We start from the raw sequence: 11,878 nt of genomic DNA, 5'->3' as shown, positions 1-11,878 counted from the left end.
AAATATAAAATTTTTTCTATTTTAATTTTAAAAATTACACATAAAAGAAAAAAGGATATAATTAAAGTGGAAAGTTTTAATATAGAAATGGCATTTTGCGGTTAAATTTTAATGAAAATTAAATTAAAAAAAAACAGAAAAAAATTTAAATGAAAATAAAAAGCTCAAAATCTTGATTATAATTGCATATGGTTCTAATCTTATTATTAATTATTTTAATAAGCGCATGAACATACTACTCAAATATTTGAAAAATGATGTTTAAAAGGAAAAGATTAATGGAAATATGTTCACACATTTTTAAAATTTTTGTAACCATGTTGAACGTGTGTACATCCAAAAAAAAATGTTTAGTTTAACAAAAAATAAACACTACCTAAAGTAACGGTTTTGCAAAAATACGTAAGCTTTTACTTTATATAAAATGTATAAGTATTAGGCTGTTACTTCATCTAATTTTTCAATCTCATATTTTGAGTCATTTAAAATTAATTCCAGAAAATGAAAACGTATAATGCACAATGCATTCTATTTGCTTTCTGTACGTTTAATCAGATTCAAATAACTTAATTAATTGTTATACTTTATACACATTTTATATCCAAGATGACTTCGCAAAGTTGGATGTTATCAGTGAATGTGAACAAGATTTCTAAATGCTTGACCAGCTTAGAAATCTTGTTCACACTCACAGATAACATCCAACTGATAGTACCACATACTAAAAATTTTTGCAAAACGCAATTTAAGTCATTAATAAATTAATGAATTCTTATTTATAATTTAAATAAAAACAATAAAATTTAATTATTACATTTCAATGGTATTAAAAAAAATTTTGTACTATTCTTTTTTTCATTAATAATTTATAATGTCCCAACAATTTTTTTTTAAAACATCTTTGGCCAATAAAACGTTAAAGAACTAAAAAATTATACATAAGAATATTGTGACTGCTGTTTTTGTTGTGCATGACGGGATTACCGCAAATATGAAAAACAAGTGCGATATTAAGCGGCATGTTACTTTTACATAAATCTGCCTTGCTTGTTATAAATGATAATAATTTTTTAAATAAAACATTAGGTTTAATATGTGAGTTTTTTATTATTTAAAATATTTTTTTATATTTTTAAAAATGACAAGAATTTAAAATTTAAACTAAAAAAATATTAAATCTATATTAAATATTCTTTATTTTCTTTTTATTTATTTTTTGTTTCTTTGTTCTTTTTTAATTTATCAATAATTTTGAGAATTAAAAATAGAAAACAATCCAAACATCCTCTTTTTAAAGAGATCACAATAGAGGGGTGATTATTTATTTTATTATTTTTTTTTAATTCTAAATGTAATTTTAAATATAAATGAATCTACATTATGCTACCATATGTGATAAATTAGCAAATGGATAAAACTATCGTAGCCTATATTCAGAACTGATCATATCAATGTGAAAAAGAAAACAGAAATATTTTTTTTTAAATAAATTGCATTTGTACAATTTTATTTAAACTTAATACAATACTTGCTATGTCGTATTTAATACATATACATATGAATTTCAATAGTAATTTTTATTTTCATCTTTAATTCATTTAAAAATTCTGAAGTTTTTAAAATTGTAAATTGAAAAAAATCAAAAACATTTTATCTTCTGTTCGAAATGACTAATTCAAAAAAAAAATTTGATGAAAATGTTATAATATCATCACGATCCAATTTTTGGAAGTGTTACCAAAAATATATTTTATTTACAAAGCAAAAAATCAAAAATTACATAGCGGATTCAAATTTACATCTGTATCACAATTAATTATGATTTTCAAAACTACCATAACGTCGTACCGTACGAATTACAGAGATTCAATTTGCTTCATCAATATCACACACAATATTAAATAATATTTAACATATAGTGGCACTTTGTAAATCCAACTACTTTATGGATTATAATTTTTACAATTTACAATAGTCAAATTAAATATGTATTACAATTTTAAAGTACAACACCTTTATTTTATTTTTTATTTTTTGCTTAGTTCAAAATTAATTATTTAATGTTTTCAAAGTTTTGTTCGCTTTTTAAGTTTTAAGTTTCAATGATTTTTTTTAGCTTTGTAATGGTTTTTTTTCTTTTGTGTATAACATTAATCAACAAATTATAGATAATTTATTTTATATTAAATAGAAAATAAATCTAACATAAATTATATTTATATTATTATGCATATATTATGTATATATTTATATATATGTAAGGTAACGTCTATTCATTCTTTTACATTCATTTCAATTCATATAGTTTGCTTTTTAATTTTAATAATTTATAAGTATGTATGTATATAATTTCACCTATTTGGTCCTAATTTTTTGTTCATTTATTTTTAAAATATGAATAACTTGGTGTATTCAGTGGGACCTTTTTTATATAAGTATGTATTTATATTACAATCAATATATTTTATTTACAATTATCATAACTTTGAAAATTTTTGCTTTTTTTCTTTCGATTTTTAACACTCCTAAATATATTTCTGAAACTATTCCGCACTGATTCAAAATTAACACAGTAAAGATAATTATAATAATAGTATTTTTGTATTTGATAATTATTATTATTTTTATTATGATTGGCCTTATGCTACAATTCGAAGAATTCATCTTGTTCCTTTTCAAGGCGTTGCAATGAATTTTGTACACGTTTACCTTGATTTAAGTTAAGCAAATGTGCAGTATCAGATGTACTTCCAGATGAACTATGTCTAGTATGATGATTTGATGAAGAACAACTTGTTGATGCTGATGATGATTGTTGGTAATGATAACGTTTGGTTCCATTATTAGAATTACCTCCAATATTTCCACCTTGATAATTTGAGGAAAATAAATCATCATCACTCTGACTGGTTATCATGCTAAAAGAAAAATTAAAAGAATATTTCATTAACTTATAACTCCGATATATTTATAATTCATTTTTGATTTATGAACCCTAAAATTTTATATGGAATTTTATTAATAAAGAGACAGTTTTCGTTCAGAATAAGACATTTTTTTCTCTTAAAATGAAATTTTATGAAAGACAAGTATCCCACAAATTATAAGGAAACAACAAAAACTAAAGGAAAATGAGTTAAAATTTTAATGATATCCAATCGTTTCTCTTTTTTAAATATATATATTTTTTACTTACTCATTACTACCATGTTGAGATTTTGCGACATATTTCTTTGATTCAGCTATAGTAGTATCGATTTTACCCAAAAATTCATCTATGGAACGTTTATTTTCTTCTTCTGGACTCATTATTGACTCAATTGACCTACAACTGCTATTCGTACTATTATTGTTGCAATTTATATTTTGATTATTATTATAATTTTGCACTGAGTTTACTGATGATGTGGAGTTTTGTAACTGCACTAAGAGATTTTGATTTGTTGATTCAAATTCAGTTCCAGCCACCGAGAAAGCTCTGACCGGCAGAGATTGTGGCCTATCGTCCTTTGGATAATATGGTGATGACTTTTCAACTGGTATAAGAAGATACTGTCTCAAAAACAAGCTATCAGATGCAAAAAGACGGTTAGCTCGACGGATTTGTTCCATCTAAAAGTAAAACAAAATAAATTTGTCAGAAAAAACGAGAACAATACTTTAAATAAGAATTTAATAGAATGCAATGAATTTTGCTTAGTATAATTTGTTGAATTTCAAACACTGGCAATCTAAAATTGATAAATTATTAATGTGGTTTTAATAATATGTAGTAAGAAAAAGCAATTTTGGAGTCCTAAGTATTAAAGAAATCCAAAACAAAAGTTGAAGAACAATTGAATGGTTTTTTTAAAAGATATCCAACAATTTCAAAGGAAGAGTCTAGAGAAAGGAATACATCTAAATATTTTTAAATAATTTAGATGTCTAGAGCAATTCATCTAAATATTTTTAAATAATTTTCTAATAATTTTTTTATTGAAAAAGGTAATGTTCTAAAAAAATTCAAATATTATAGAAACATACAGAAGCAATATATGTAAAACGTACAAATTTATTTGAAAACATATAGGAAAATTGCTTCATGCAAGCAATCGCACACAACTTTAGTCCTTGAAAATACAAAAGGAAATTAAAATAAGCGAATGAAGCAAAATGAAAATTCATTTTTGTAGACTTGCACTTGAATATGAGTCATAAAATTTTACAAAATTTTATTGATTTAATAAAAGTCTAAAATAAGTAATATTTGATGTGTATTTAAAAAAAAAAATCAATCTAACCCTATGTAAAATAAGTAGCTCTTGCTTGTTTTTAGAATTTCCTTAATCGTTTTGCATCTTTTTGCATTTTTTATTTCCATTTAATTTCATCTGATTCTTGCACATACACCGATACATTAAGTATTACACTAAAACAATAATGAAAATTCTCGAACTTGAATTATTCAACCTCACTTAAGTATAATAACTTAAATAATTATAGAAAATTTTATATTATAATAGATATATTCATATACATATTTACATATGCAGTTAACCTAAAAAAATGGTAAAAGAAAATACGTAAACAGACGTTATTATGTTATTTAAAACCTTTTTTGTATTTCGTGAAATGCAATGGGCACGTTTTCTTTTTTAAATATATATACAGGGTGATCCAGAAAGGTATACAACAACATATATCATTGGTTAGAGGATTGGTTAGCGAAACTTTTGTTCCGGACTCGATGCCAAATCTCAAGTGTTTCCGAGTTCTATGTCATCCTGTTTGATTTTTTAAGATCCCTTCGGAATACCAAGCATTGGAACTTTAGGAAATGTCAAATTTTTCACTTCTTTTATTTTTCAGTTTTTTCTAATTAGTTAATTTTTTGAAACCGTGAAATTTTTTTTTAAAGATTTTTGTCCATCTGTTTGAGTTTTTAATTCAAGTCTTCAAACATTAAAAAAATTTTTATGGTACAGAAGATATAGCACGAAAACCAATTCTATGTCTATTTTTATTGATTTTAAGCGCTGTAATTATCAACAAACTTTACAGCGCTTTACTCGAAAAGACAGTTGACATTTTTAAGAGCCGTTATTTTGATAAAAAATCTAAATTTTAAGGTTTTTACTGAAATGTAACAAATAATAACAAAATTGAAACGAAATTTTATACAAACTTTTTAATTGAAAAACAAAAATTGAATTAAAAAAATTTTAAATTTTTGAAAAGAAAAACTAGAATTTTGTATTACGAAAAACAAAAAAAAATCTAGTAATCAAAAAATTTTTTTCGAAACTTTTCTTGGTAAAGAAAATTGATATGTTTTTTATTTTTGCCAGTTTTTATAAGAAATGGTGCCTATATGGTTTGAAATTTTTAAAGGCATTTTTCTCAGATTGGGTGCAATTTAAAAATTTGAAAAAAATATTTCCGAAACCTAGACACCATTTAGCATCTGAACTTATTAAAATTATCCAGCTGGAGCGAATTTTTAAAGACATGCCATATAAATTTTGACATTTATTTTATTAGAAAAATTTTTTTTAATAGGAAAATTTAATTTTTTCACACAAAATGGAATTTGTAAATGATATCGTATTAACATTATTAAGCTAATAAATATATAATAAATAATTTAAGGGAATTAATAAATTTTCAACAAATTTTTCAAAAACTACAGGTGTTCCAGTAAAGCAATTGATTTAAAATATGCGATTGAATAGACTTGAAATAAGAAAAGCATAAATTTTTGCCGAATGAGGTGAATTTTATGGGAGAATTTGGGTTTCGTTTCGAGAAATTTGTAAATTTTGTGCATAAGGAATTCTTATTTTTCCAAATTTTTTAATAAAGGAATATTAAATTGAATTTAATTTTAGTTTTATCAACATTTGGTTTGATTTTCAATTCAAATTCAATATTTGTGGCTCACAATATTTGTGGTTTTTGTACTATATCTTCTGTAACATATCCTTGAGATTTGGCACCCAGTCCAGAATAAAAGTAATACCCATTTTTGATCCTTTAACCAATGATATGTGTTATTGTATACCTTTCTGTGAATCACTCTGTATACTTATGAAGATATTATTCTGTTAAATTAATTACTATAATTTTTTAATATAGTCATTATGTACTTATTTAAATTAATTCTGTAAACGGAATTTATTATAAACAAGTTTTATTATATCAAAAATTAAAAAGTTTAAATGTTAATTATGGTTTACTTATTGTTTATAACGATAAAAAATCCTGGACGCGATACTTTAAACAATATTTTTTAATTATCTTAATTTGTATAAATTAATGATCCAATTTTGAGCCACTTTTTAGAAAAATTGAAGGCTCATAATCTTTATTACGTATATCTTTAAAATTATTTTATTGAATATGCAGTAATAATTGATACTGCAGCGACTCAACTAGTTGAGGTCTAATTTTCCCTTCTTTCAAATAGACAACGTTAACAAATCATGAAATAATTAACATAATTTGACTATAATATTAACTAAAAAATAAGCGAATTTGTTATGAAATGTAAGAAAATCTGAATAGCTTCAAGAATTTAATGAAAGAAAGCTAAAAAACTTAATATACTTAAAAAAAATTTGGACCAAACTACGGTTTTAAAAATGTATTATTAAAAAACAATCTGCTTTTTAAATGGTTCTTATATTACTTAAATATATCAATATTATTTTGATGGTGAGTTAGGTGAGTTGAAATGAATATAATTATGTTCTTTGTGGCCAAAACATTTACAACTAGCGTTTGTTTTGCTTTTATAGAAATTTTGAAATGCATGAGATGCAAAAATTGAAATTTTACTGATTTCTAGAGGTTACAACAGGAGCGAGGTGAAAAAAAAACTTTTTATAATCAAATAAATCATTTATCAATACCTAAAATCTCCAAAATTTCAAACTTTTACAACTTATCGTCTAAGAAGAGAACGATATCAAATATTTTAAAAGCATTAAACGATAATGTACTCGTATTAAACATTACCTTAAAAAAGACAATTTAATTTTGATAAAAAATTTGCTATGATTAAGAAAATTTTCATATAAGTACATACATATATATTTTCTTAATATAATAAACGCATTTACTAGATAATGTTTTAAAATTAAACATTATTATCTCAAAAGTAATATATGTATATAAGAAAACATATTCAAAAATAATTTCATTAATCATTTCATAAAACTTTGCCTTACTTTTATGTAAGCGAAACATATTAAATAAAATCATATCAACGTTATTAATTCAGTAAATAAGTAAATAATAAAAAATTGATAAACTTTATAAATTTTTAAATCATTAAGGTGAAGAATAATCATCAAATATTTTTGTAAGATTAGAAAAGCAACCGCAAATAGAATTTAATAGTATGTATAATATGGAAATTCGATGAAAATTTATGAACGAGAAAGACTAGTAGCCACTTTATATTGAAAAATTAATTTACGTTATGACAATAAACATACATATGTATTTATTTCATTGAATATTATTCAAAACGACATTACTTAATAATAACAAAAAAATTAATAAAATGAATCGCAATTAAAATTTTATTTCAAATAAAAAAATTAATTATTAACAATTGAATATTGCTAACGTGAACAATAATCTTGGCATAGATATCTATTAAATTTTCTTATTTATAAAATGAGAATGATTTTTAATTTTATTACTTAACAGCTTGGTATATATGTATGTATATATATAAAAGAAAAGATTTTTCTTTAAATGAAGCCATATCATATGCATTTATTCTTCTCGATTTTGATTATCATTATATAAACACGTTAATATATATTTTTCATTGAGCTTTTATCTTTTGAAAAGAGGAACAATACTAACAAGTAATGTATGAATATTAGATATTGTGTTTCAATGATTCATTCATTTACTTAAATGTTAAATTAATATTAATAACTTGGTAATTATACATTTCTATTTAAACAATGGATGTATAAGATATTACTTTGACTATTGCAGCAATAAAACCCTCTGTAGATGTTGCATTATTAAATTATTCTAGCTTTGATTTAGCACTTTTATAAATAAAAGGTTATTACCTACATTACAATTAAACTTATAACTTTCTGAATTAAATCGATATTCCTTATTTTCATACATATGTGTATATATACTTATGCATATATTTAAACTACGTAATCATATTTTCTCGTATTTTCATATTTCGATTTTCTTTATTACAAAAGCAAAATCAGTAAAAACTAAAGAAAAAAATATTTCGGAATAACACCATATTGGTATTATACACATAAAACATGTAAATAAAATTTATTTCCTTTCATTTCAAAAATGTTATGTGTAAAAGAAAAATGCAAATCGACAAAAACTAAAAATTGTTGCTTCCTTATTATAAAATATTTTTTTAATTAATAAATAGTTCTCTGTAATTTTTAATATTATTTTCAACCTAATCAATAGATAACGGAAAAGCAAAATTTATATAAATAATATGTGAGGTCATTAAGAAAAAAAAAATTGTATCTACTTAAGTTTTATAATAGCACGCCCTCATTAAATAAAACAAAAATAATTCATAAGTATTATGTAGCTAGAAAAAATACATTTTTAAGAAATATCTATTTGTCACGGTATATTAAAAGCGTCACAATGGAAAATTATTAAATTTACATTTTATACATATGTGTGTACGGTATTATATTTGGGTAGGTAGGCACCTATATCCTTAAGTATACTAAAATTGCTTATTTATTATAAGTATATACTGAAGTATAGAAACCTATACATGAAGGATTTGAAAATATATAAAAAAATGTATTGTATGATTAAATATATTAAAAACAACTTACAGTGCACCCGTACTTTAATGATATTCCTTGGAGAGTATCTGTTTTTTCAATTTCATGTCTAATTAATACTTCACTACTGCTATTTCTGATATGATTACAGGTACTTCCATACTTTTTTAATGATCTAGCTGAATCACGTATTGATTGTTTTTCATTGAACATATCCATGTCATCCATATCTGGTATAATTTCTGTAAACTGATGAAGAAAATTTGAGTTGATTTACTTAAATTTTGTTTTAATTTCTTAAAAACAGAAGACAATAAAATTCGAAGTTTTGGTTAAAGAGTTGAAGTCGCAGACAATTTTATTTAAAAAATTATATAAGTTAATCTTCTTTGGAACTGTTATAATATTATATGGAATACAAGAGTTGAAATTTTATAGTGTACTCCGAAAAATTTTCTTATTTTTATATTGTTAGCTTATATTAAATTTTTATTAATTTCTTTTACTTTAAATGTATTTAAATCTCAGATATTTGTTAACATTGTTGTAAACAATATTTATGGTGATTTGAAACTTCTTTTAAACTTTAAAATTAAATATGAAAGGATAGTAAGTGAAATTCGCTAAAGGAACTTAATACTTCTTTTAGAAAAATAATAACTTTCTTTTCATTATATTTAATCTGACAATTTCGCGTGACTAAAATAACTTTTTTTTTTTAATTTCCAATTAAAAAGAAAATGACATTACCAAATGTCATAATAATGTCATATGAAAGTATTGCCATTTATTGCAAATAAATTACATTTTAAAAATTGTTATCAATAATGTTTTTGTTGCCATAACACTTAATGCCATAGACTGAGAAAATTCAAAAAGCTCCTTGGTGTATTTTTCTTTCTCTATTTAATTGAATTTAATAGTGCGTAGTTCACATTTGCATACCTATTTAAAAAAAAGCTTTAACCTTTTAGAACTCACATGGTTTTGACAATTCATTATTTTAGCAAAATAAGTGTAAGAGATTATAATTTTTTAATTCACTTGATTTTATTAGTAACTTAAAAAATGTCAACGATATGTGAAACTGAAAACCTCCAAAACTAGTCCTTTTTCATGAAAATTTGAAGAGAAATATTTTATTTTCAGAAACAAATTATTTATCTGATTACTAAAATATAGAATTTTCACATTTTCTATTCATCATAACAACAAAAAAAATGTTTTAGTGAGAAAATTTTCTCTTAGAGATGAAGTAATCCAAGATAATCTTAAAATAGAAAATCATCTGTCTTTTAGTTTTAGGTCTTCTATTTATTTGTTTATATTTCATATTATATTTTTGCTTTTCTGTATAACTAAAAAATATTTTGTTTAAGTTTGATACGTATTTTAAAATTTGACATTTTACAAAGTTCTCAAAAGGTTTATTTTTTTTTAAAGCGACAATTTTTTTTCTTTCTAAAATAAGTGGCGCCACAATTTTCTCATTTTAAAGTTTTTTGAAGTTTTATACCAGACAAACACAATATTTGCTTATAATGTCGTATATATATCTATCAGGCCATCAATCTCAGACAGCAAAACAATAATAAATTGCAAGTTTATATGGAGTTTAAATGGAAGGAGTATGGGAATTTTTTTTGTGAAGGAAATTGATTAATATTTTTGGCTCTACAGATTCGACATATTTTTTTAAATTTAAAATTTAAATTTTAGAAAAAATCGATTGGCGAATTCCATCTGAAAAATGCTTTAAAAAAAAATGCTATTAAAAATAGCGCAGACAACCTTTCTTGTCTTCCAAATGGAAAGGTACAAAATTACATAGTAAATTTTTGAATAAAAAATATAATTTAAATATAAATTGAAAAAAAAAGCAAAAAAATAAAAATTATAATCTAGATTGCTTTTAAAACTATACCAAATAAAATGAATATCACAAAGAAAATAATAAAGAATACTGAAAAATTTCACAAAAGAAAATAAAAAAAATATTTCAATCGGCATACTTCGACAACATAAAACATTAAAATTTGTTATTGTATTTTTTTTTGTATTATCTATAATTTTCCAATTCAAAATTTCAGAAAATAATTTTAGCTTGGAGGCCAGATAGATATTAGCATTATTTGCTTATATGTGCGTACAAGTTCACAAATAATATGTAGTTGTTGATATCCATCTACAGGAAATTTTTTAAATAAATTTATAAAAAATAAAACTTACATTTTGTACCGTAATGGTTGATGTCTAAGATATATTAATTTCGAGATGGCGCTCAAAACGATAACTATAATAAATTGCTTTGAATAGTGGAAAGAAAAATCTTTTTGTATATTTACCGACCACATTGCACACAATAAGGGAGGCGCTGTGATGGCAACAAATTTGCATATCGAGTTTTCGGTGTGAACATATTAGGGAAGCGCAAATAAACTATTTCTAGGAAGATGTCGGTGTGTCGGTCTGTCTGTCTCTGTGTCTGCACGCGTGTATCCTATGTTTGGCTGAATTAATTGCAATGAAATTTTATATGTATGTTTTGGCTATGTCACGGATAAATTAACTTTTGGGATATATCAGGCCTTGAGAACCGCACTTTTTTGCGGGTCAATTTTAGGTTTTTGTCTATATAAAGAGAAATAATCAACCACTTTTCTTAAAATTTAATATTTAAATTTGGAGTGTTAAAACAATGAACACATAATTTTTTTGGAACGATCGGGGCTCGGAAACCAAACTAGGGACCGATTTTACATTTTTCACCACATCTACGGAACGGATTGATAGAATTATTTGAAATTTGATATTTGAGCTCTGGTGGTTTCCGAAACTAACTGGCGAACTTTTCAAGGAATTGGGATGGCACAAAGCGAAACTCTACTAAGAGCCAAATATATTTATATTTCTAGGTATATGTTAACAAAAAGCTTACTAACGCCTTAGAAATTGAAAAGAAGTGGCATTTTTATAATTTTCTGTAACACTTTCATTTAACTAGACAATACACATTGCGCTCGGTTATGTGCTGACCACATCAGATGTTTTTTAGTTGTGTTTTATTTTTTAAACTAATGTTA

The 11,878-nt window shown here is 23.6% G+C and overlaps 1 protein-coding gene across 2 annotated transcripts in view; it reads right to left on the bottom strand.

Moving 5' to 3' along the window:
* Nucleotides 1-2,380: 2,380 nt before the first annotated feature.
* LOC129610690 (lysM and putative peptidoglycan-binding domain-containing protein 1) overlaps nt 2,381-11,878 on the bottom strand; it is a 28,788-nt gene continuing 19,290 nt past the window's right edge. Inside the window, exons 1-4 of one of the 2 annotated variants that reach the window (XM_055523349.1) lie at nt 9,302-9,480; nt 8,847-9,044; nt 3,197-3,612; nt 2,381-2,918 (exon numbers count right to left, since the gene is read on the bottom strand). In XM_055523349.1, coding sequence (XP_055379324.1) covers nt 2,645-2,918; nt 3,197-3,612; nt 8,847-9,023 — 867 coding nt within the window. In that variant the 5' untranslated portion in view covers nt 9,024-9,044; nt 9,302-9,480 and the 3' untranslated portion in view covers nt 2,381-2,644. Of the gene's footprint in view, nt 2,919-3,196; nt 3,613-8,846; nt 9,045-9,301; nt 9,481-11,878 lie in introns of those variants that run through there. The other variant, XM_055523342.1, reaches the window with a different exon arrangement.

Source organism: Condylostylus longicornis, unplaced genomic scaffold, assembly GCF_029603195.1.
Source record: "Condylostylus longicornis isolate FDR11 unplaced genomic scaffold, ASM2960319v2 ptg000004l, whole genome shotgun sequence".
NCBI lineage: Eukaryota > Metazoa > Arthropoda > Insecta > Diptera > Dolichopodidae > Condylostylus > Condylostylus longicornis.
Note: the sequence above shows the minus strand (reverse complement) of the source record. Positions and strands in the feature narration are given on the sequence as shown.